Consider the following 26,934-nt stretch of genomic DNA (forward strand, 5'->3'; position numbering starts at 1 on the left):
TAGGTACTACAAATCCACGTTTCCTCTGCCATGAGTGAATGACATTTGCACAAGCCAAGTAGGGCCAACATAATTAGCTACATCACTTGCAATATCCTCCAACAAATGCAACTTTTGCAACAAGTAGAGTTGCAAACATTGTCGACAACTTCTGTAGTTTGGAAACGCCACCATTTGCGTGTACGTACGTTGCTTTACTCAAGTTGTGTGTGCCGCTAAGACGCAGGCATGAGAAATGTTAATGGTGGTTCTTGCTCTTCCAAAATTTGGGCAGAGAGAGCTTTCTTTTTGGAGTGAAAATAAGCCAGGAAAATTAACTTTCATTTCTCTTTACTTTCATGGCCCTGATGCTGTTTGTACCACTTCACAAACTATTAAATTATGTCGCATGTTGCAATGTAAAGGCACTGTAAAGATGCAGCAGTACACTGCAGGACCTATTGTACTTGGAATACTGCAATTTTGGTTGCTTGTCATTTGCAAGCTGCACAGTTCAATGCAGCCATATTGATTTTGTTCAATCTAGATGTTTGGAGTTCCTGTAGATGTACAGTGGGGATGAAAAGAAACGCAAACATGTGGCATCTACATTGTCTGCTGTTACGCATTTATTTTCAGGCGGTTGTAGCCTGGATGGTGTTAAAAAAACTCCAGAGTCATCCATGATACAATCAAGAACCATCTAGCATCTTTTTATTGCCACCAAGGTCAGACCGTGATGAAAATGGCACGCCACGCTGTTAGAGTTTCTTTCCATCCCTCCTGTACATCCTTAGAATCGGGCAAGAATCATGTAGTTTGATATGGAATAACATAAAAACAAAGACATCTAAAAAAGTAACATGTTGGTTAGAACAAAAATGTACAGAGTGAAGAGACTGAAAATAAATAAAAAATAAAATTTTGTGCAGAATAAAATTTTGCGGAAAAAAAAATAAGTCGAGATCCTGATTTTAGAGGTTGCATCTTGTTGACTTAACAAAAATTTCTCAGGTGGCAGCAAAAACCTTACCAACAATGAGCCCAAGAGTTGAAGCACCAGCCAGTATAGGCATCTTGAAGGAATTGAATCTAGTCAAATTATGCAAGGCTGGGTTTCTAAAGTTCGTTTTCTTTAGTGTGTTGAAAATGGCTTCCATCTTTAATGTAGTTTCCCAATGAGTGAGTGAGAACTTTATTATGTAGCCCACACTGGAAACATCCACAACAATTGCCACACATTAAAGCATAAAATTTGTACCTCTGGAAAGAAGATGCGAGCAATGAAGACATGGGCGCTGTTCTTTATTGACCTTAGAAATCTGAGTACATGGCATGGTACTTCCGTGATATTTACATTTTTTTAGCGACACTGAGTAGTAGTACAGGGCATAAATTGTAGACATTTCACTCTTCATAATAATTTTCAGACTCCGTTGCATCCTCAGCCAGTCTGGATTACATTGCACAGCACAGATACGAGCAGCGCTTTAATCGGACGCCGCTGGAAAGCTCGCGAACAAGTGCTTATGTAGCAAGAGGAACAGCCCTTTCTGAATAAGGAAATGAAAATAACATTTACCATGTGCAATCACACAATGTGATTAACACCTAAATTCCTTATGCTCTTTCACACTGTAGGTGTGGCAGCATCCCTGACGTGCAGAGAAGCTCACTCACAAACTCTCGTCAATCAAGACTTTTTGACGCAGTAATATATCTTGCAATCTGAATATGTACAAAACTCTATCAATACTACTTTTAAACTGTTTCTTTTGAATGGTATAGGTTTCTTAATGGTGGTAGTACTAGTTGTGACGTACAAAACACTCCTGCTTTTCGGCAGTGGCTAGCCATTGACAAATAAAAAATTGCAAAGTGCCTCTCAGTCAACCCCCTTTACGCCTGCTATTGTCAGTGACAACCCAAGAACTACAACTGGGCTTCATCTATTGTAAATGACACACTCAGCCTACAGTGGCCTGGTACTGCTGTACAACTGTAATTCGTGTGAATGTGCCATCCAATTGCATACGTGCGTTTTTGTGATGCGGGGCATTTGGGTTGATTCTAATGCATCGTGTTGCTGCTTGGAACATTCTGTCAAGTTTTGTAGGAGATCCTGATATCAACCAGCAGAAGATAATATCTTAGCTAAAAACAACCAAATTTTACTTTTCAATAAGCCTAGCATTCATAATAGCAGGGCAGAAAGTCTTGAGCGAATTCCAGCTGGCATAGCTATCTTACAAAGGTGAATGGCAGGTCACCGCAAACTTTTGGTGAAGCTAGTACTGAAATCTTAGGCGAACTTGTTGCTGGGCTAGTTGGTACATAACGTTGAGGAACAAATTTAGACGCCTAAGCACCATCTTTTCTGGTGTTGCTCAGGCATGATATAACTAGTGTAGCATAACACGATACAGTGCTTTATGTTCCAAAGCTGCACGGTTGGCAATTGATGGTTGCAGTGTGGAGACTACACGTTAAGCGTAACTACCCAGGGCTCTTTTGAACTACACGAACATTTTTGCGTTCTGCCTCCATCGACATATGGCCACCACACCCACCTTAGCCTCAGCGATGTTGACCATGACTGGGAGACGAACCTACAGTGTCATCCTTCACAACTGGATGATGCAGTTATTAACCACTGTGACATGTAATGGTATAGAGAAACTTGACAGATGCAAGCCTGCAAAACCACAGGCAACCAACGACCATCTTTGTGGAATGATGCGTACACAAAGCTACACATTTACACACTTGCCCGACGAGCAGCCGTGGGCAAGCTGCTTGGATCTGTGACTAAAAATGGACATCGTTACCGCCGCCGCTACTGCGTAGCCCTTTGGGTGTAAAATTATCACAATGCTGAGCGGCTAAGCCGCGGGAACCTCAAAGCTCCGAGACCATCCTGGATGTGAGGGCTTGCACGCGGCGTGCGTTGCAACTCCTGCACAGGATGTGGTCGTCCAGCGGGTAACAGCCCCGGCCTTCTGCTTCCGACGAGAGAAGCAGTCCGCAATCCTGCATTTGAGACACCGTGTTAGTCAACGATGTTTCTCTTGCCTTCTACACACGTCTCTTTTAACGTTACGAGTTGGTAATCAACAGAAATATAGTTTCTCTATGATTGCAAAGCGAGAGAGAGATTTAACATGACAGAAAAGCTGAGAGGTCAGCCTGAATAAATTTTCTGACCTGCTACTCAGAGTTAGGAAAGGAGAAGGGGTAAAAAACAGAGGAAAGAGAAGGTGCTGATGATGAGGATTTTGTACGAAACTCTAGGCAAGCTTATGAATATAATGCATATCCAAATGCAGAGATCAAACCAGGTGTGGCACAACACTGCATTAATTTAACAGCCATCTGTTAGAATCATTACAACTACTCAATGATTACCACCTTTCGCGAGCCTTGCTGAACGACAAAAATATGAATCTATTATTAGACCACACGTCACCAAATAAGTGAAAGTGCACTCCTTTCAACTATGCGGAGATGAAAATTCAATAAACTCGACCAAAAAGACTTCAAACAGCAATATGAAGACCGCTTTGTGTCTGAAATCCTATAAAGACAATGTCGTCGACAACACTAGCTTGTCGCCTCTGCTTTTACAGTTGGTCTAATTACACCTGCATGCATGAAAACCTGTGAAATCTAAAATGCACAAATATTCCACAAATAGAACAACGGAAGAAGTAATTTGAGAATCGCACTTCTTTTTGTTAAGGCTTACCTCGAGCGACACCTTTTTTTTTTGTGAAATACGTACGCACTTCAGTAAAAATGATTGAATTTCAGGCACCAAAGACTTGCCTCAAAGAACTTGGAACAGCATACTAGACAAACAAAACACGGTCTTTTGATCACAATATCCTAGGCTCGTGCGAATATTTGAGCATTTGAATTCGCTTTGATTCAAATTTCAATTCTTGAAAATTTTGAAGTATTTGAAATGAACAAATAGGTGCACGCATGTAACCCCCTCCTCCCCCTTGTACAGGTGGTTTCACTGCAGTAGAGGAGTGCTATACCGTGAACGTACCGTTCCAAAAAAAATCCGCACTGCCGCTAAGCCCCACTTTACACACACTAGAGCATAAAAGGTTAAATGAACATATTACCCTCACATCGATTCATCTTTTTTAAAGTTTAATTAAAACTCAACTCAACTTAAATTGAGGACGACGCAGCGAGCGATGGAAAGTAAAATGATAGGTGTAACCTTAAGAGACAGGAAGAGAGCAGAGTGGGTCAGGGAACAAACGGGGGTTAAGGACATCATAGCTGAAATCAAGAAGAAGAAATGGATATGGGCCAGGCACGTAGCACGTCAGCAGGATAACCGGTGGTCATTAAGGGTAACTGACTGGATTCCAAGAGATGGCAAACGCGTGAGGGGGAGACAGAAAATTAGGTGGGTAGATGAGATTAAGAAGTTTGTAGGTATAACGTGGCAGCAGAAAGCACAGGACCTGGTTGATTGGTGGAACGTGGGAGAGGCCTTTGCCCTGCAGTGGGCGTGGACAGGTGGACGATGATGATGATGAAAACCTTGTTAAACCGGCTTATATGCTCTAAGTATAGTAAATTTTAAAATGTAACATATTTTACAGGTTATCACTCGCATTCTACTGAAACTCAAATCCTGCTACTATTCAAAGTTGCTTCCATTTTTTTTTAACCAAAACGAATTACATTTGCGCACGCCTAGCTTCAATTTTTAAAAAATATTGTGCAGGTTAGTTGCATCATGACAACCATGCTCATTTTTCTTTATGATATGTGATATGTACTATTTCAATTCGCTTCGAAATTATTCAACCAAATCACTATTAGCTTCGAATGCGCTTTGAACCTAAAATTTACTATTCACACAAGCCTACAGTACCCTTTTGAACAGACTGCTGTTTTCAATTTTGCCCATTTAAACCTACTCTGGGCAGGTATATTACGCTCCAATGTTCTTTTCATTCTTACAAGGGTGTGGCTGGAGACTGACGAGCAAAAATGTTACATGAACAGAATGAATTTTTTTGTAGAACCTAACATAAGCACCCATAGAATCATAGCACAAACCAGAATTCGTCATCTTTATTAAAAGTTTGCGATAGCTGGCAAGAATGAATCTGAATAAATTACAAAAGGCCAAGTCTCTACTTTTGTAGTTTGCTTCCTGGAACTGTGCCATGGGGTTATTGTGTTTGTCAACACACTTTCGATATCTTTGTCCTATAGTGCTATGATGTGCAAGAATAGCCAACAGCATCACAGGTGGATGTTTCACATAGCATTATCGATGTGAGACTGTAGCAGGGTCAAAGAGGCTGCATCGCCATGCAACTGGAGTGAGACTTCAAAGTTGGTGTAACCTTTCTGGGTCATATAGTCTTTCTTTTTTTAATTTTAGGATATAGATGCAGCTTTGCCATATGACAGAAATGTCTTTGAATGAATGGCAAGGTTCTGTAACTTGTTGAATGCCCTCAAGCATGTAGACTTACCTCGCATCTATAGCAGTTGATGTGGAAGCTCCGATCCAGGGCAACAACTCTCACCGTTTCTTCTTTGCCTGGTTCGGGCATAATCGGCTGAGAGCACACGCAACAGCGAGGGGCAAATTTCCTGTAAGCAACAAAATATTTGGCAAGTGAGTTTGGGGAGGCACACTTGGATTCCTGACATCATGCAATGAACTCTAGCGCACTTTTGCAGGCCCGTAGCCAGGAATTTTTTTCGGGAGGGGGGGGGGCACCTGCTGAAAACTGACTTTTTGAGAAAAACACCTATTTTTGTTATTTATTTTTGGTAAAAACACATACTTCACCAAAATTTCGGGGAAGGGAGGGGGGGGCCGGGCCCCTAGGGCCGGGCCCCTAGGGCCCCCCCCCCCCCTGGCTACGGGCCTGGCGTGAGGATGCAAGTGCTTAACTATGATGAACTGGACTGGCTGTTGGTAAGGGTACAACACAGTGAGGAAGTCGTGCAAGTTCCAAGTTGCCTGTAACTTCTAGGCTGTACTGGTGTTAATCTTCGACACCAGCTAACACAGCTGCAGACATTTGAGAAAAGCAGCTGGCATGTTCATCACTATGCATAAATGCAGAAGACCCTGATGAGCACTTTAAGAACACCCAGTACGTAACAGAGACCAGTCAAAGATGCTGAATCAATAACAGCAAGTGGCAAACGGTCCGCACTGACTAAGCAAAGTTATACACTTAGCTGTAGTAGGTTAGTGACAGAGAAACTGGTACACCACAGTAAGAAGCAGCCTTTAGTGATGACAAACAGGAAGTTTTGCAGGAGATCTAACGTAAAACAAATTGCTTCGACATTAAAAAAATGAGCCTGTTCTTGGTATATGCACACAAATGGCAGGAGGCGGGGGGCAACATGCACTAGTTGCTGCATCAGAAGCAAAAGTATTTCTTTTGCAGAATCCTAAGTTCCAAGGAATTCCAGTTGAAAACCTCCAATTCTAACAGGTTAGCAGCCTTGGGTTATGAGTAACACGCCAGTAGTAACCGGTCACTTCTTCAAGTAACTAATAACTGCAAGTTGTCATTTTTTTCATTAGAGTAACAGTAATGTTTACTTTTTATGCACTAACGGCAAGGCTACTCAATTAAAGTTACTAAACTGCAAATGACTGTATCGAACATTTCATTTTAGAAGAAAAAGAAAAAAAAAGGGAACAAAGTCAGATAAAGCTGATCAGTATGTTTATCACAGAAAGGCAATACTATTCCTTTGCCAAGAATCTTAATTTAAATAAGATAAATCATTTGTGTTTGCGACATTTTGCTACCATTCATAGATTAATGGAAAAATAACAATGTTACTTGACCGCCCGTAATTACAACATTGCTGAACCTTTCAGCTGCAACTGAAAAAGGGTTACTTTTCTGCTTAGAGTGACTCTAACTGTAACGTTGTTACTTGCTTCCCGCAACATGTCCACAACTGCAGGTTGGTTGTTGGATTGACGGTGACGAGTTTAGGCAGGTTAGAGATGACAAACGGGACGCACTTGTGGAAGTCATCAATGCAGTGGACCCGACTAGTGGCGTCCACAGTGAAGGGAATGCCATCCAGGCACTGGCCGCACACCACACATCTGAAGCAGGCCGGATGGTAAGGCTTGCCGGTGGCGCGTAGAATCTGCGGGAGGCAAGGGAACCTTTCCAGCAATTTGTTTGAAATACGGGCCGTTCAGTGACGATACCCAACAGATGGAATGAGTACGCTTACCCTGTCCAGAATAGGCTTCTCACATACGCAACACTTCTCCAACGTGTTCTGCAAGAAGGAAAAAGAACATTTTCTGTCAAATTCTAAATCTGTGCATTTATTGATAACACACAAAAAAAGAAACAGAAAATCTACAACACAGAAATGCTTCACTGATCAGCTACTGTTTGATTGGACATGGGGGGCGTTGTTGACTGACCAACTGCACCTCCACGCCCTTCGCTTAACCACGAGGGTTCACCTCCTCCTCCATTAAGGCATCACCTCTAATAAACCTTGCCCCCTTCCACATATGCCTGCAAGAATAACAGAGCTGAGCTAGTTGGTAAGTATTCATTCTAAGAAGGCATGCGTTTGTGGTGTCCTGACTTCTTTCTTGTGTCCGTGTTTGCACGCCCTGTCTTTTTAGAATGCCTGCTAGCTATTCCACCCACTCGTAACCTCGTGCCCCTCAATCGGTATGTCTGAAGATGGTGTGAGCGGAGCCTGGAATTTATCAAAGCTTACACCAGCACATAGACCACACAGGCTATCAAGCGCTATAGTATTCAGTGGAAAGCTCTCTTTAGTTTAAGCTCTGCTTTATTCGAACAGAGTCAGACTACCCCTCGAAATGAAATGAATGAGGTTTTGCTATTTCGTAGCATAGTAAGAACGCCGAGTAATGACCATTTAGCTAGTTATCTTTGTATAATCAGGTACTTAAGTTGTGTATCGTCTTTTTACTCCCATGTAATTTTTACTCTTGTGTACTGTCACATACACCACTCCCCCCTATAATACCTTCAACCTTGAGAGTACAAACAAACAAATAACATTGTTAGCATGCAACTGCATACTTAACAATAAAATTGTTACGAACATACCAAGTAGTCATCTTCACAATAAGGTTTCCCCTCCATAGCAAAGAATGGCTTTCCTCTCAGTTCTTTCACTGTGGGGGAAAAAAAAAAAACTTCTGATTTATGCATCCCAAACACACCAACCTCACGCAGTGTGCTTTTCAATGCATCGGCAAATGAACATGTGGAGACTTACTGCACACGTGGCAGGTGAAGCACTTGATGTGATAGACCTGGTCCATGGCAGTGCATCCACTGCCTTCTCCAAGCACTTTATCTCCGCATTTGTAACACATGCCTGAAAGAAAAACAGGCAAAGTAGAAAAACAAATGAGCCATGAAATGTTAGAAAACAGTCCTCTGGATGTGCTAGATGAAGATAATTAACGTCAATGCAATTTGCAAGCAGCTGTGCATGCCTGTTTCCAAAGGTTGGTAAAAATGAAAGCAAGGAATAAGTGGCAATGCTGTTTTGAGACTCACTAAATTAACAATCTTCTGGCACACTCCACATAGTGTTCACACTATACCTACAACTGTCCAGAACATATAATAATTAGTGCAACAACATTCCACCAGTACACCTATCAATAAGTTTAATTACCATCCAAGAGCTACACCAATAATTGTTACAACTGTCCGGCATCTGCCAATATGTGTAACGACCAATAAGCCAATTAGTGTAACCGCCCAGGTATGTCAAAGGTGTGACAATTTCTCTTTATCTATATAGAGAAGCTTAACAACTATCCCATACTAATACTGATAGTCTATACCAATACTAATCATTACAATGTCTATCAACAAGCCAATAAGTACAGCAACCTACATAGTACGTATGTCAATAAGCATAACAACTATCCAGTCAAGAAGTGTAACAATCATCTAGTACCTATATCAAGGAGCACAGCAACTGTCTAGTACCCATACCATTAAGTGCAACAACTGTTCACTACCTACAAGTAAGCCAAGAAGTTTAGTAAGCTATTTAGGTCAATATGTGCAACAATTGCCCCAAGCACTTATAAGCATAACTACCACCTGGAACCTGCATCAAGGAGTGCAGAAAGCATCCAGCATGTATATTAATGTGGTTATAAACATGCTATACAACCTCAGTAATTGAGCTATACTGCACACCATTTTGTTTACAAGCAGCATTCACAAAGCAGTCTGTCACTGTTTATGCACAGTACAAGCCTTGATGCACCATGCAAGAAACAAAAGAGACACACATATTCCGCACACAATCCTGTTTGCAGAAACAATGCTTTTTGACAGCTACTACAGGCAACAAGCCCTTCCCTGCCATTAAAAGAAGTGGGGTGCTATTTTGTAAGCGTTCTGTCACAGAACGGAGGCGGAGCGTTCTATGAGCTGCACGGGATTGGTCGAGGCTCGATTCAAATTCAATATGCATTGTTTAACGGTCCAAGACGTGAAAATAGCCTAGAAAAGCCATAGAATGGTCACGTGACAGCCACAGAACGGCCGCAGACCTCGTTCCGTCGACCTCCTCTCCCCGTTCTATCGACAAAAATGGATACAAAACAGTCTCTGGATGAGTTGGATTGGATCGAAACGTATGCGCGTGGGCTGAGGAGAGGAGGAACGGCTTCAAGCGCTGACTGGTATTCAGCCATCTCCCTTTTGCGACATTCTGCGAAAATGGCGTCTCCGTTCTCGTTCATGCCATTTCGTGTCGCCTGCGTGGCTGCTGCAGTCACGCAGAAACGAAGCCCCGAGGTAGAAAATGCGTTGAGGTGATGACTGAAGAGGTGTTCCGACGGCACTTTCGTCTGAATAACGGTTCGAGTGCTGGCGCTGTTCAAATATTACTACAAGTGGACAAATACTAGAAGCATTGGTTGGAACAGCGTGGTAGCCAGCGCCACTATCGACCGTCTCTCGAAACTGTGACACCACCTAGCGCCATGTCAAGATGCTAACACAAATAAATTGTTGAAGTGATCGCGTTCTTCAGCTTAAAGCTTTGAAAAACAATGTCAGACAATATTAATGTTCAGCTATAACAATTTCATATTTTTTCGTGCGCTGAAAACATTCCCGACTTCCTTAGCTAGCTATTGGCTGCTTGCTCCCTCTCGTTCTTCCGTTCTGTCCCGCCTCCGTTCTGTGCCAGAATGCGTACAAAATAGCCCCCCTGTATGCTAACTGGCAGCCAGCAATCAGCAGTAGTACAACTATAGTAGCAAACTTGACAATGCATGCTTGTAATGCCAGCTGGCATTCTTTTTTCCTCCATTTGCATAAAGCCCGTACAGCATGCATATTTAAGGATAAAATTCTCTTCCTTACCAATGACCGGTGGTTCGTCATCCTCTGAGCAAGCATGGTTAGAACATGGTTAGAGAGTGAAAAATTAGGGGCACATTCACAGTAGTCTCCGCACAGACTCTTAGCAGTAAAGTGTTACGAGGAGGAAAGAAAGAAAATAAAAAACACGTTTTTGTAGCATGCCACTATTTGGCACCTGCCAATTATTTTCTTCATTTGTCAACGGAAGATGTCACTGCCCCTCTGGCTAAGTTGCTGTTCCATATCTAATAGAACCGCAGCTGTAATTCACAGAAAGAGCAAGTGGATACATAACCAGATAATGAGGCGGAGCTAATCAAGGCAAAACTCTGCAACTAGCTATAAAACTAAGATACCAGCAAGTCACTCCTCAATCCGCTGTGTTCATAACTATTACAAATGTGGCACCAGCAAAAAAAAAAAAAAAAAAAAAAGACTTATTGAGGCATGGTACTACAGAACAGCACTCTCATAACTATTGTTAATGGTTATCGAGCACCTCACAAGAAGCGACGTGGGTACAAATTAAGCTGAAGATTAATAACCTGAAGAATGCTAACAAACAAAACACACTCTGTGGCTTAAGCCCATTCGCGAGAAAAATAGTTGAGAAACATTCCTCCTTTCCACACTCCTTCAGCACTCAAAACAAACCAACACAATGGCAGGGGTGGCGGAGGGAGGCCACTGGCTTTACTCACCGAAGAAATCTGGATCACCGGAGCTCTCCATGCTCTGCACAAGCAAGTCGGTTAGGTGGTCCACCTCGGCCTCCTGGCCCCCACGGTGGTTCCCGGGCTTATGGCCGGTGCCCATGCGGCCCGGGTAGTAGGATGAATAGAGGGACGAGCCCGTGCTGCTGTAGCCCGACATTTGGCTGGGAGGACGCGGCACGATGGGCTCGTAGATGGAGCCCGAGTCGTAAGTGCTCTGCGGGGGAGAATGGGCATCCTTTGTAACGAAGGAACATGAAATACAAGAGAGGCAAGTAACAACAACAAAATATTTTAAGATTTTGAGTGCCAAAACCACGACATGATTACGAGGCACAGCATAGCAGGGGGGAGCTCCAATCGCCAACGAAAATACAGTCAAAGAACTACTGGCACGAAATATCAAGGCCATTTTCAGTTTTTGGTTTTCTTGCACACCTCAATGGCAAATACCTACAGCATATTCAAAACTGATGTTGCTGAAGATGTACAAACGAAAGAAGGGGAATTTTAAGGGCTAATTTTTTCTTGTCTGTTAGCTCTAATGAAGATCTATAAGTACTTTAGGTACTTTAAGTTAAGAAATTTGTGGTCAGCAAGGCTTCAGATTGTTCCATCAACCCAGTGACATGCAGTGCAAGAAGTAAAGTGATGCCACACAGGTTTCCACACGGGCAGTGGTCGAGAGGCCGACCAAGTAAATTGATTGCATCGAGCAAATGTGCTGACAGGCCCAGAAAATTTCTGCCATAACCATGCCTGTGTGTCCTCACATCGAAACAGAGAAAAAAAGTACCAGTGATACCGCCGCACTGCTCGCACCTATTGGAATGGCTAATGTAATAACTTAATGGGTACCATAATGCTAGTTAACAAATGTGTGTCAGAACGAGCAAGTCACGAGTCAAGCTTTTGCTCGACACTTTCTAGTGTTCACGCAATGAAGAACGGTTTCACAGCTTATGTTTTATACTTCTGGGTTGGCCAAAATGTATCCCAGAAACTGTGATCAAACACTAACCGAGTGAATGGTATCTGCTTGTTTTATTGCAGCTAACTTCAGTGACGCTGAAGAAATTGGCATCCCCTGTGGAGAATCCAGGAATCCCTTGCCAGTGTTTCATTTTTTTTTCTCACACAATTTCTTGTCAACGCCAAACTGGCCGGTTATCATCGGTGTAACTTAATCTCACATTACATAGCCGTAGAGGATTAGAGACAAGTATCGCCAGATTTAACCTTGATCAAGCTTATGTTGAAGTTATAAAATTGTACGCCTGTTCCCTGTTCTTCTAAGAGCCAGCAGCTAAGTTAAACGACAGCTCAAAATGTCGGACTGATGATGTATTCATGTGGCCACATAAATTTAGTAAACAGAGGGGTAAAAATGGTGCAGAATAGCCAAACTTGATGTGTCTGCTGTCAAGCCATGCTGATACTGAACTACTTTCGTATAGTGTATTATTGTTTTGTCTTTTTTATCCCATATACATGCTGACTAAAACAAAGTGGAGTGGTGAATCAATAGCAACTTACTTGTTTGCTTTATTAACCTAATTGCTCACTACTCTTCTACAACTTCAAGATATTGTGTGACATTGCTTCAAGTCTTTCACATCAGCATTGGCAAAATTAACCAGTGCCGCATTCGAACAAAACAACACGGATGTCGCTGGATCTGCACAACAACAAAGCCTTAGTGGATGCCAGCTTTTTGCGGACAGCTATCTTGATGCACTTCAATATTTTTTTTTGTTACGGTCAACTACTATGAAAGTGTCCCCGTAAAAAGAAACACTACTCGTAAAACAACTTTTGGCCGTATTTTCTGAACAGAAAGAATGCAGATGCACGAGTAGGAATGAGGAATAAAGCAAGCGAGAAGCCACAAACGAACTGCGGTGGTAATATTTTTTTTGCCGTGGCTAGCAGACTTCGCGGAAGCGGCTCGACGGAAATAGCGATAGTTGACGACTGTCGTGAGAGCACGAGGCGCAAAGACGACGCGCAGTACGACGTAACGGCACTTCTAGTCGTCCCAGAAAGGCGTTGTCCCATACACAAGACCCAATAAACATTTAAAACCCTTTGCCGACCTTTTTATAGCAAAATAATACCGCGGTCCGCGCGTCCACACCTTGTGCCACACTGCGCATGACGACGCAAGTAACCGGCCGCGTGCTGTATCTGTAGTTGGCCGAGGCATATATGGTTAGTACGGGGAGCAGGACGGTAATGCGCATATGCGACGCCGGACTTCTCACCACCGATCGCCGACCACGAATCGTCGCGTTGTCGTCGGCTTGGTGGAAGGAAGGCCGCAGCACAAAACACCGGCAGTCGCAGCAACAGAAGGGTTCGCAGAAGCAGCTAGAGTCGTGGCGCCAACTGCTGCGCTGACAAAATTAACGAGCCGTTGGTTGGTTGGTTGGTTGCGCGCGCGAGAACGCAAACAAACAAAACCGAAACACGAGATCCAAGCGCTCGCCGCCCCGAACAGCGATGGTGTCGTTGACGGGCAGCCGAGGCGAAAGTGTGTGTGTGTGTGTGTGAGCGAGCGCGAGCGGCGCCCGTCTTCTCTCGCGGTAGTGATGGGATATCCTCTCGGTTGTTTTTGCGAGCACTCCGGCGGGAACGAAGCGGACACACCGCAAATAGATTCTTCTCCGGCGCGAACCGGCGCTGCGCAGGCTGCAGAGCGCTTGCGCTGCGAATACAACACTGGTGCCTTCGCTCGTTACTTTTCACGAGTCTCGCGCTAGATTACTCCGGCCGTAGCGCGAACGCAAGAAAAAAACGCAAAAGGCACATAGCGAGTATACGCAAAATAGGGCAAAATGAACGAGGTTAACTAAAGAAGAGTGGTCACAACACGAACGCAGCGGCGACGAACGCTAACGAAAAGCCTTGCGTACGGTGTAACCTATTTTAAAAATCCCTATTCCTCGTTCATTTTGCACTGTTTTGCTTATACTCGCTATCAGTCCTTACCAACTTGCCCAGTTCTCAATACTAGACATGGCATAAGGCACGCGCGCACGCGATTGCGCACTAGCTGTGTCCACTTGGCTCAAGTGGCTCGGATACAGTGTGCCAAATTCCACAAAAAAAAGATGCACGAACGCCCGCCTGCTAAACAAACCCGCGCCCGCGGACGAAATCGACGAAACAAAAAACGCTCCATGTCGTTCGGCAGACGCTAGCACGGCAACGCGAACTGAGCGTACGGAAAGAAAGAAAAAAAAAAGGAAAGAAAAGGCAGGGGCACGCCTACGGCAATAATGCGAAACTCGACACGCGTATTGATAGCGTTCACGTGACGTCACGTATGCAGGTTCGTAACATCATAGTACTCCAATATGGCGGCTTTATTGACGTCAAGGCAGCATACTCACGTGGCGGTCAACCTGCGATCGATGGGATAACGACGGACGCCGTTGGAACGTTTTAGACATCTGTCAACGCACAACGAAATGACTTGCAACTACGTCAAAAGCGCGGAACTCTGGGATACGATCTCGGCATGCGCCGCCATCACTGGGCACATGGCAGCAGACGACATAAGGCTGCATAATGTCCTGAACGCTTTTCCTTCGTCATAAGCGCAAGGCAAACGATGAAACCACGCGCACTACGCCAAACGATCCGCACGGTCACTGAGACGTATGTGCTCCGTTGGCTCGGTGAGGGGGAACGGAAGACAGGAATTGACGTCACGTTATGTATACTCATAACATTAACGTGACATCACAAACTACCCACCACTTTGACATTCCAACATGGTGGTTTCAGTGACGTCAGAGCAAGCCATCTTTAGTGTTCCGTGCGCGTTATCTTTAAGCACCGTTATCAGGGCCCGCGAATGATGGATGACAAGGAACTAACAGCATCGGGAGTATAATCAGTATAATCACGTCACCGCAATCGGCCTCCAAATAAGGAGGAAGCGCGAGTCTTCTGTCAACAACGAGGAACAGCCGGCATGATATATACTATGCGCAGCGCTCGCCGTGTGACAAATTGCGACGCGCGCAGCTCGGCTCTGCGACGAAGATCTTTATCACGAAACAGGAAAGACAAAAAAAAAAAAAAAAGGGAGGGGGGGGGGGGAAGAAGAACAACCAGCGGAAACGGCATGCAGTTGCGCTGACGTCAGTGCACGTCAGCAGGGAGCAACACCTCGGGCCACTACAAGGTCATTTACTACACGTGTACGCTGACAAATCAACATAACATTATGCTGCAATTGTTTTGTACGCTGCTCTCATCTTCGATTTTGTTGTATTCATTTTGTTTCGATAAATTCACGACGCCTGCGTCACAAAGATTTTCACCGGCATTTTTTTTTTTTTTTCAGCCTACACTAAAACGAGAGCAAACAGTGCTCACGCTGGACAGAGAAGAACGACAGACACAAGGCACTTCTCTGTCCCGTGTTTAGCGCTGTTAACCAGCCCAGTTAAGCGCACTCCTGCGGCTTACACTAACTAATGTATAATCACATTCATATGCCGCGGCAGTCTTATTGCTTTCATTTATCTTACAGTCTCCCTAGCTGTTCTGTAACATTTTCATCAATGCATTTTTTTTTCTCATTCTGCACTCAACACTTAACATGTGTTAGCATTAGGAGGTCCCCCATCAGTTTTCATAACTATGGGACCTCCAAATGCAATACATATCACTAACTGTGTTACGTTGTATGCAAAGATACTGATTAAACTTGACTTGATGATCCTAGCATTCCCAGCAGCTCGCTAACATACTCAGTTTGACTCACATACTTATATATATACGCCATACACAAAATGCACGTGTTTTCGATGAATCCAGAGTATCATAACTGCAGGCTGCTATTGGTCTCCCCATTTGCTTCATAGCTTGGCCTAAGCACGGGCAATGTGCACGGTTCTCCATTAGGGGAAGCCAAGCTTCACCGATGTGCCATTTGCAATGACAGATTAAGCTTTTCCACAAAATGTCAAAGAAGTATCTGACATTACGCTTTGCAAACCACGGCAGTGAAGCACATGCGCAACTGCTTACGCACACGACATTTTTTTGCCAGGTGCCTGACTTTCTCGATGACTCAGACGTGGCCCTATCTTGTGTGCACACGCCTCACAGAGTTGTGGAGTGCGGATGCAAGCTGAGAAGATAACCGACGCATGTGCAAACGCTGACAGGCCACCAAAGCGATAAAATCATTGGAAGGTGCTGCACAAACATTCTCCTCCACATAAGCCTGCTGTATACATAATGTTTCACAACGAATAATTTACAATGAAAGCAGTCAAATTAGATCAGAGAGCACAGGGAAAATATTTAGCTGGCAAAGTGTATGGAAGAATTGCCTCTTAGACGTGACGATATAGTAGGTCAATAATCTTTACTTTTTCTTGGACGACATGCAATGGCGAAAGATGTTCAGCATAACTATTTTTTAAATGTCCAATTGTGCAGTACACAGCAATCCTGGTGATTGACTAGACCAAGCCTCACTTCCGTGTTTAGTCCAATCTTATTTCTTCATCCAAGCAAAACTACTTCATCTAACAAACAGCGATTCCTCTAGAACAATTTTGTTGAGTGAGTATGGTTTCCAATTTCACTTAATGAATGGATAACTTCAAATTCGCTAGAAATTAATGTAGCAAAAATAAAAGCCACGATTTTTAGGCAGAGGAATTGAAATTACAGTCTAGACATTCAATCAGTGCTCAGAGCTGGTTGAGCGTTGAAAGTGAACACACCAGTGCTAAGCAATTATTAATAAAATAAGGTAGCGCTAAGCAATTATTAATAAAGTGCCTCATGCTAGCTGTGTAAAACAAGAAAGCACAAGAACTTGGAAGCATGCAATTGTTTGTTATTAACCCTTTGCACATATACTTATTTTAACACTAATTTTTATGACTTACCATATTGCATTTTTAACATGTTTCTCACTTTCTCGTTTTTCCATACTAGTACTCACTTGGCTTTCAGAATCGAACTTTTGCTAACGGAATCGCTAAGTAATCATCCTGCTGCATTTTACAATTATTTGCATTATTTATCGCACTACCATTCATGTATATTGCAGCGACATGCCGTGACATATCTTTTTTTTTTCTCTTTCTCTGGGAGAAATGGGACTTTCTGCTATCTGCTGTATTCAGGACTTATGCTGCCCAACAAATACTTCTATATGACTAGCATTGGCACCTTTAGCCTATATCATAGCCTATACCCTAGAAGTGTTGATGTCCAATGAAGTTGGTTTGATCTGACTTGAAAGAGAGAAAGGAGTGGGCAATCTTGTATAAAGTACAGAGAATTCTGGTGGCTTATATAAAGGTGCCTACATGCTACTCTGTATATATAGGGAAGGAGATTGAGGATAGAAAGGCCCTAGGAGCAGAAGCTTTCTCCGGTTCCATACACCGAGATACAGGAGCTAAGATGGAAGAGGCTTGTGCCTCTCATCTCTATTAAGTCTCACGTTCTGAATGCTCGTGTAGTTACTGTATTCAGCATGTTACGAACAAGTCCCGAATTTAGACAAACAGAACAAGGCTTCTAACTGTTGCTTCCATTATTTTAGGCTTATTAGGCCTCCACTGTAACTCTTTGCACAGGTGATCCGGTCAGGTACAAGCAAGAGAGGCAAGGAAAAGATGGGGAGAAGGTTAACCAGGGGAGGTTTTTAGTTGGTTACTCCCTACTGGGGAAGGGGAAAGTGGGTATGAAAGAATGAAAGAGAAGAATATATGAAGGTCCCACAAACTCATCGTGATGTTATGGCGGTGTCAGTGGAAAGGTACTGTGGGGGTGCTATATCACCCCTGTATTGGCGACTGCCGTAGCTTGGGCGCGGCCGCTGTGTTTGGAACGCACGTGCTTGGCGTAAGCCGAAGCGTTCGTCCAAGGTCAGTGATGCGCTTTGCTGTAACCCGAGTTTAGCGCGGTGGCGCCGGCATCGCCGCCGCGAATTTAGGCCGGCGCATAGAAACAACAGTGAGTCTTTTTTCGGGTGTGGCTGCGCGCGCGGATGGGCGTCTCGTCGCGGTGGGTCCGGGGGACGGTACCGCGGCTCGCTGCCCTCGGGCCCTGGTGGTGAGTCGTGCATCTGCGCCGCCGCCACCGCATTTGTATCGTATTAGGTTGTCTTATTTTATGTCTTATCTATGTCTTATGTTACATTGTATTGCATGTCTTACATTGCCTTTTATGTGCGTGTTGTTCCCCAGTATTCATTGTCAGCATATACGTTTAGCGTGTTACGTGTTTACTAATTCGGCCGGCGAGCTCGCCATATATGTAAAGAAGTGTTTTAATAAACGCATACGTTTTGTTGCCCGACCGCGTGAACTGTGTCCGTGTGTTCCGAGGGCGGCGGCGTTTTTCCGCCTAAGGCCCCACAGTACAAAAGCAGAAAAGCAGCAATAGTGCTGCGAGTAACAGCAGCCATGCCCTATCAATCTAACAGACAATTTGATAGGGCTAGTAGGTAATGATCCATCACTGTAGGTAGCACAACACTTTACTAAGGATGGATACAAAAAGGACAAACCACAAGCGCACAAATCTCTGTTCTCGGAAAACCTTGAAGCGCAGACCATCAGAGACACTCACCGCCGACGACTGTGGCCTGAAGTGGTGGAACGAAGCCGACGAAGACTGGGCCGTGCCGTACGCCAGGCTGTCGGGTGATCGTGGTGGCGACGGCGGGGGCAGGTCTTCGGAGTATGAGGCCGAGCGGCAAGTCTGCTGCTGCTGCGATGCAGAGTACGACGGGATTCGACCGAGCGTTGGTGGGGGAGGAGGCGGGGGCAGTGGGTCAGTCGAGTCCAGCGCGGCGGCCGATACTACGGCATGCCTCTCAAACGCCGTGGCTGGGCTGGCCTGTGGCTCTGCTTTGCAGGGCATCACAGGTGGCGTTGCTGACAAGTTGGCATATGTTGCATCTGGCACTGCAATGTATAAGACAGCAACGTCAATCGTACTGGGACTGACAGCCGTCTGTCGCCCATATCAAGCGGGCAAGTTAAGTGTCCTTACGGGGAGTACACTTCGATGAATGTGTGTTTTACCAAATCTAAATGACACAAGCTGAGTCGCTTGCAGAAGAGTATAATCGGGTCGGAGTGTGTTTCGTGAACACACTTGGCTGCGTCTCAGCCGGTATTAACTTTCAATGCTTGTATAAAAGACAGCTGCGTTTTCCGATGAGGAAAAGATAACTTAACTTTGTTTTTATTTAGAATATACAACATAAAACAATCCTATTTCTGAATGTTTTTTTTCTTTTTGATCTGCATCTTCAAAAAATGCACTCACACTCTGTCGCCATTTCTACTTTGCTACAAGTGCTCCCCATGAGTGCACTTAACATGCCCGCTTGACACAAGTATGTAACAATATCTAGCTGGCTAAGTCAGCGGGATTTTGCGGTCGCCGCTGATCTGCACAGAGTCCAAACCGATAACATCGCTTACGCATCGTCTGTTTCACGTGCGAGTAAATGCGCGCTAGCGCTAGGGACCAACGCGGTTGAAGCAGAGATGAAACGACCCGGCCGTCACCGTCATGCGAAGGGCACATGCGATAACATCGCTCCGCGTGCGAGGCCTGTCATCGCTTGCTTACCAGTTATTTCATCAGGCAAGGGACCATAAGGGGCGCCGTTGAGACGGGGACGGTCGCGAGCGCTGGCGAACGCGCTATCTCGACAGACATCGGCTACCTTTGTAAGTGCTGGACTGCGGCGCAAAGTGCACAGCTACTTCATGCGCAAGGAAACTGAGTTGAACCTTTACCATCGTTAAAAAGAAGAAGAAGAATCCTTTCTACTACGTGGCCAGACAGCTTTGCTCATGTGGCCAGACAAAGCACTGGACGCGCGGGGCAAAACTGGATTTCCGGGAGATTTCTCTATGACCCGTACAACCGGGAGAAACGTTCAAAATCCGGGACTCTCCCGGGTAATCCGGGAGACTTGGCAGGTATGCTTTGTTGAACAAGGAATTTCACTCGATGCAACGTTTCAACAGGCAGACTTCTCTCTATCAAAGACAAAGGCGAGTTCCCTTGTCAAAATGTAGACTCCAACAACCTTCCTTTTACGAAGACTTTTTATCGCTTCAAGCCTACATATTCTCCTACTTTTGTGTTGTCTGTGTTTATAGATGAGCAGTATAATATACTGTGAAAGCAATCTTGCTAAACCTGTCAGGCTTGTAGTACAGACTTTAAATATCACATATGTGGACGATGCAGGCGCCTGTAGGTCAGTAGACACGATGCACATTCTGAAACAGGGCTTCTAAGGTTTTTAGCATGCCACCAGCGCCACACAGATATGTAACTCATACCCTGCAGCAGCGCTGATTCACATTCTACCTGCCTTGTTTCCAGTGAGCAGCGATGGCAGCATGTTCTTTTTTTAGCTTCAGTACCGAAGGCACCGATATTAGTCAGGTGCTTATGAAAAAAAAAACGCTTGCATCTCATGCAAGTTATTTCCCTCTCTCAGGGAAACTGCTTTACATTTACATCATCAGTAACTAGGCACAGCAGACACATACAAATAAGCTGAACTCGTCGCTTGAAAGTGGAAGTGCTTGAATGACATCTCACCTTTGCTGTTATTTGCTGTAACATACACAAGAGGTCTGCACTTAAATTTGACAAGACTGAACTTCAATGTGTCCAGAGGATGCCTCAGAGGTACTTTGAGCAAGTACTCCAGTGCACATTCAGCGCACATTCAGTGCCGAACTCTCGGAGCAGACAGACAAGAACAAAACTAACGTGAGTGCTCAAGCTGTTTCAGCGCACCTTCTGTGTTAAGGGGGGACACTGTACTTGAGAGAGAAATGCTAAATTTTTTCATGTATTTAAAAAAAAACTTAACTGTATGATTCAGTTTTTAATGCTGATTTTGAAAATGTAATTATTTTTCCCCTATGTCAATTAGTTTTTGAGATACCTTAAAATTAATTACCCATTGTTTCCCGGTACGGTACACAAAAAATTTTTATTAGAGAGCTACTATTGACACATGCCTAGATACTAATGAACATAAGGCACACAGGGGTAGGAATGCTTTTTTGATCTGATGATCTTTAGCTAGGTTGTAGCACCTTGAATTTCAGTGTTGCAGACACACCCACTTTATGCTCCAATTTTGTGCAAAATATAAAATTTTTGAAGATATTATTCGAAAATTCACAACTACCCCTGTGTGCACTACAGATAGAGCTACATGTCACAACAAAAATGACAGTCCTAGCTGCTCTGAAGGCAGAGATATCTTTCTGGCAAGTTTGCAACCGCAGCAAAATTTGAATCCTGAGAAATCGTGAAAAAACACAACAAGTCCATTTTGGGCAAACTCTAGCATGGAATAGTCATGTATTTACAATAATTTGCAATTTCACCATTCTCAGTAGGCACCAGGCAGGTAGTCTTTCTGCTTCGAGTCCCCTAAATGCCTTTTTTTCAATGCCCGCTGCATGTTTTCTGCAGAGGCACGCTTGCGAGCTGATGCTGTCGATCTGCGACGGTCTTTTTCTGCCATGCGTTTTTTAGCCGAGGGTCCAGGATTCAGCTTCAGCTCCTTCAGTATTGCTGCTGAGGCTGCTTCATTCCCTGCATTGAATTTTACCACAGCCTCAGCCACAGCAGCTTGGACGGAAAGCAGTGATGCATGGCGCTCTTTCGCTGAGTGTGCCCAAACAATGGAATGGAGGCTCTCGTTGCTATTCTGGGTCTTCCCCCGCTGGCACCGCTCAAGAAGCCTCTCATCTGACAAGCGTTCGTAGATGGGCAAAAGGGCCTTGCAGACATGAGGTGGCAAGTTGTAGCGATGCTTGGGAACAGGCTCGCCTTTTGCTGTGGCTGCATTTTGGCGGCACCACGAATCTTTGCCTGTTGGGCACAAACTGTGGTTTGACACTTCGTCATTAGAGGTGACATGGTGATAGGTGGCCATGACAGCTCTGTGCATGGCCTTGACGTCACCTTTGTTAGTCTTCAGCGCCCAGCCATAATAGGAACTGAGCTTGGTAACCAGGTCGCCAGTCAGTTTTCCCCGGCCACCAAGACTCTCAGTTCCGGCCCCCTTTTGCTTGGTAATAAGGTTGCGCAGTGCTGTGCCCATTCGTTTTTCAACATGGTTGACACAGTCCTCCTTGTTGATAGGAATATAGCCATAGACTTTGGCTTCCTGTAGCGCGAGGAAGGTGCGGCTGTCACCATCTGAAAGTATCGTAGTGTATCTGAGGTTGTGTTTTTCCAGTGATCGCTGAAAAAGCATTAGTCCAGCTTCCACTTCCATTTCCCCAGATTTTTTGCTGGAGTTCTTTTGGCATACATGCCTTTCCTTCCAAGACTGATAGTTAGGATCGTCCTCTTTCGGTCCCCGTTCGCACGCAGAGCAAAAATTGCTGAGTACCGCATAGTCAAGGACTAACCCCGTAAAAAGTTCGATGACAGCGCCAACACAGATATGGGAGGAATGTCCACGCGTCATCCACGAACCATCGAAGGAAACGGCAATGTTTCCTGGGTCGCCGAGCTTCAGTTCGTTGTACAGATTCCGAACAGCGAGCGCGCTTTCAGACATGCACTTATCGGCAGCTGCAGTCGCGGCGGGCGTCAGCTTCGACTTCTGATGTGCCTGCCATGTCTTGGTATGCATGCCGCGGGAAGACACATTCATTGTAGCGAAGATGTCATTCAGTGCTGTTTGCTGATTGCCAGTGGTCTTCATAGCGCGCGCGGCAAGAATGTTCACAACGAACGGGTTACACGTTTTTCCACTGTTCACGCGCGGCGAGCTCCACACCGGCGCGTTATCACCGCAGATCTCGCACGACGTAACAATCTTTACGGCGAGGCCGTATTCGCGCTCACCTATGCGCACTGACACATCGCCGCCGCACCCTTTGCACTTCACGTTCGACTGCAGAGCGTTTAGAGCGTCGAGGCTCACCAGAGCGAAGCGCGTCTCCATCACATCCGAGCCAGCCGCGGCGTCGTCCGTGGCAGTGTCGTTTGCACAAGCGAGAAGACCCGATTTTCGCGTGGTGGCCGGCCTTGATGCTAGGTTCCGGAGTTTTACTTCCGCGTCCTTCTCGATCTTCAATAAATCAGCGGGCTCCAACATGACGGTGTCGCGCCGAAACGTCTGTCGAACGTGGTCGCTGTCAGAGCCGCTTTCACCCGCTAGGCCTAACCCACAGTCAGCGTCTTCGGCGGCGTCTTCGAGGGCGCTTGGCACGGGAGGCAAACTACCGTCGACATCTTCTGAAGGTGACCGGCGCTTCTTTTGAAAGTTGTACACTTTCCGTTTCTTCGTCCGTCCACCGAATTTGTACTTCGTAGCGAACTTTGGCGTTGAGTTCGGCATGGTTGCGCGTTTCAGCCGCGTTGTCCGATGCGAACTCGCGCGGCCCGAGCAGACGACTGTGGAAATCCGCCAATGGCGTGCGCGCTCACTGTCACGTGCACTGGTAGACCAATAGGACCGCGCATCGGGACTAGCTTTTCGCGGGCTTTTTCTTGGTGGCCGCTTGGCGTACGCAGTAGTGGTGGCGCGAAAAATAAAAAAGAAACGTGGCTCTTTCGAACGGGACCAAGATGGCCGCGATCAGAGACGTAGAATGGCAGCTGCGCGTCCTGCAAGAAAGCCCATTTTTGCGCGTCCATCGAGAAATAATCTCGTCACATGCATGATATAAAACGCTACTGCGGCTAAAATATCAATCCAGGACGCATGAAAATTTGCCAGATTATGCATCAGTCACTGTAAAATCCGAAAATAACATTTTCAAAAAAAAAAACGATTTTTTCGCGATTTTTCGGTTTCTAAGACCCGTGTCCCCCCTTAAAAACTTTAGGGTTAATGTAAATAAATAATTATGCGTTTTAATGTGCTGAAATCCTCATATGATCATGAGGCACACTGTATAGAGGGGACTGCATATTAATTTGGACCACCTAAGGTTCTCTTTACAAGCATCTAAATCTAAGTACACGGGTGTTTTTGCATTTCGCACTCATCAAAATGCTGTGGCCAGGAATTGAATCCTTGTCCTCGAGCTTAGCGGTGCAACGCCTTAGCTGCTAAGCTACCATGGCGGGTGTTAAAGGGCCCCCAAACAACCTCTGCAAATACAAAGAACGAGTGTGTTATTATCTCGCGGCATTTCCAGTCCTTTCAGCACAATTCGTGATGGCAGCAGTCTGTTCATGTGACGTCATGAGCAAAGAGCTATCAACCGGTCCATGTACGAGGGATATCATCTGTGAATTGTCTCCTACCCCGCTTCTCCATGCAGTCGCACACCTGTTCTGCCTTGTCTCGCATGACTATTGTGTGCAATCAACTGGTTTCACTTCCTTTTGTGAAGTTTCGACTGCACAAGCGGAGATATCAGCGTGTAGCCAAAAAGCGCGAAATCCTGCTAGGCTCAACGCTTAGTGCTGACATTGTCCATGTGTTTTATGAAGGAGTAAGTGGAAAGGCAGACATAGCACCTGTAGGAAGTGTAGTGAAGGCGAAAAGGAAACCACTCTCTCGTCTTTGAACTTGGGATGGGGGATGTGAAATACTGACAAGCCTGTAAAGATCTGAGGCTACACCTACAGGGCCTAAGTGCAAGCTCACCGTGAGAGTTTCCATGCAGCCCTTGTGCGGGGGTGACTTTCTTGGGCTTGGGGGGCACCACGGGGGCGATCTTCTTGCCCCTGAGTGGCGAGTACTGTTGGGGTGTCATGTGGCTGATGTGCAGCCTACTCAACTCCTGGATCACGGAGTCTGGGTGGGCTGCCATGGTTCCCTGCTGTGTGACCTCGACAGACTCGTATTCCAAACACTTCCTGTCCAAAAACCCCGGCTGCAAGTCAATAACGGGAAAGAGAAAAGTATGCATAAAGTGCCAGTACTTCAATTCAATCAAAAGTAGTATTCACCCGTACTGCCAAAAATATGCACAGCTTTCTTTCAATTTGCAGCCAACATAGCTAGTACCCACAACAAAGTGAATATTAAATGAAGTATTTATCAACATGTTTAACATATTTTCTAAAACTGTAAACAGTGTCTTCAGTGTTACAGCGGCAATATTTCAAACTAAAAAAACATCAATTTTTTGTCTAGGCAGGTTCTGTACAATGGTCTCGGAGAAGTTAACGTTTTGAAAACCACATTTCATTCTGCAAACTTCATAGTGCCATTTTTCCAACCTTGAATTTTTATTCAAAGGAACAAGTCAGTTTCTGTGTTGTTTCATTCAGCTCCACTTTGCCACTGCACACACTGTTCTCTAGAGATCAGATTATTTTGGTGGCATTACTGGCGATTGTTAATATTTTGTTGTAGTTATGCAGTTTATGACTTGCATAATAAGAATAAAAAGAGAAACTGTAGTCGGTGCGTGAATGCACGGCAGACTCATAAATAATGTGTCCATAACAACTGAATCTGCACTTCCGTAGAGACGTAATATTATAAGGCGATCCGTGGGGAGACTGCTTTGAACATCTACAATTCCAAATAAAATATAATTCGACATTACTATTGCTTTCTCAGACGGGTGTGAATCTTTAATACGGAGCCGTTAACGTTCCTACTTGAATCTTCGATTCCTAGAAAGCATTGAGGCATAAAGTTCACAAGGATGACTAACACGTACAGGTGTGTCACACGGTCACTTTCGGACGCGATCAAGGCCCGATCGGAATCTAATTTCTCAACCGCGATCCCCTTCCGCATACTGAGCAAATGAGCCAACCGAAATCAAGAAACTCAATCCCGATCGGAATCGATCATCGTATAAAGTGCGCGGTGAACCACGCCCTGCGTGGCTTCGATCGTTTATTCGGAGTTAATCATTTTAAAAATCTTTTTCGAGACACGCGAAGGCTTGCAGTATTTTTCTGTACCGGCGCTGGGCGAGGTACGGTGCAATTTAAAATCTGGGAACTCGTTTTGAGGTTACGCGATCCAAACAGTACAAATAAAAGCAAACAAACAAACTGAAGAAGCGAAAATCTTGCACCTGTAGTAACGCGCACGTCACTCACACACGATCTCGCACTCTACAGATAATAATAAGAAGAAAGAAAATAAACACCAAGAAGCTACGACCCGAGTGGCATACAATCACTTCGCACTCCACCGAGACATTTTGCGAACCGAATACTACTTTCGCATTTGTTCTACAGCATCGACGAACTTGCTACTCCGCTTACCTGTCACAGAGGCTATCCCCCAACGTCCCGAGTATTCGTAGTTGTCGTCAGCCTAGCAGCTACGTAAAAGCGATCAATACCTCGCCCTTCTGTCAAACGCACGTTTGAGTCGACTCCGGGTCAAAAACCCCGGAATCCGAGCTCTCACGCGCAAAGGAATGTGACGTATTACGTTTTCACGGGTCTCTCACCTTCGTTTGTTCGTTCAAGCGTGCAGCTTCACGAGACGACGGGCTTCAGGAATGTCCTTCTAGTCACACACGCACAAAATCTTGTCGAAGAACGAGACTATTTTCTACACAGAAATGTCGCTCGCCTCTTCGGCTCGACGTCGAGTGAAGCAGGTGTGCGCGGAACCTCGTCTTTTCCTTTCCGACACCGGATTGCCGCTCGACGAATCAATCTTGTTTTCTTAGCGATAGCGACCGTCTCACGGGCGTGACGGCGCCGATACGTGAAACTCAGGGAGAGACGATCGCGGTGGCAGAGAGCACGGGCATTTTCACGAGAAAAGAAAAAAAAAGGTATGACAGCTACGCGGTAGGAAAAAAATGCACAAAAACGGTAGCAGCGCG

General features: G+C 45.1%; 1 protein-coding gene across 2 annotated transcripts; it reads right to left on the reverse strand.

Moving 5' to 3' along the window:
• Window positions 1-1,268: 1,268 nt before the first annotated feature.
• Window positions 1,269-26,884, reverse strand: LOC119389853 (lipoma-preferred partner homolog). 2 transcript variants are annotated; one of them, XM_037657253.2, is made up of 11 exons: window positions 26,551-26,884; window positions 24,774-25,002; window positions 18,734-19,071; window positions 11,105-11,333; window positions 10,404-10,427; window positions 8,281-8,382; window positions 8,109-8,176; window positions 7,243-7,290; window positions 7,022-7,152; window positions 5,493-5,613; window positions 1,269-3,009 (listed from the first exon to the last, which is right to left on the reverse strand). In XM_037657253.2, the coding sequence occupies exons 2-11, from the start codon at window positions 24,937-24,939 to the stop codon at window positions 2,878-2,880; spliced, it is 1,359 nt and encodes a 452-aa protein (XP_037513181.1). In that variant the 5' UTR covers window positions 24,940-25,002; window positions 26,551-26,884; the 3' UTR covers window positions 1,269-2,877. The 2 variants fall into 2 exon arrangements, with proteins under 2 accessions (XP_037513181.1, XP_037513183.1); XM_037657255.2 differs by lacking the exon at window positions 10,404-10,427 and having other exon boundaries at window positions 26,551-26,881.
• Between the last annotated feature and the right edge of the window lie 50 nt (window positions 26,885-26,934).

This window comes from Rhipicephalus sanguineus, chromosome 4 (genome assembly GCF_013339695.2).
Source record: "Rhipicephalus sanguineus isolate Rsan-2018 chromosome 4, BIME_Rsan_1.4, whole genome shotgun sequence".
Lineage (NCBI taxonomy): Eukaryota > Metazoa > Arthropoda > Arachnida > Ixodida > Ixodidae > Rhipicephalus > Rhipicephalus sanguineus.

Coding starts and splice junctions, on each gene's coding strand:
- LOC119389853 (XM_037657253.2), bottom strand. CDS start 24,939: ATGGCAGCCCACCCAGACTCCGTGATCCAGGAGTTGAGTAGGCTGCAC. Junction 10,428..11,104: donor CGGTGATCCAGATTTCTTCG/GTGAGTAAAGCC, acceptor ATGCTTGCTCAG/AGGATGACGAACCACCGGTC. Junction 3,010..5,492: donor TCAACTGCTATAGATGCGAG/GTAAGTCTACAT, acceptor TCTCAAATGCAG/GATTGCGGACTGCTTCTCTC.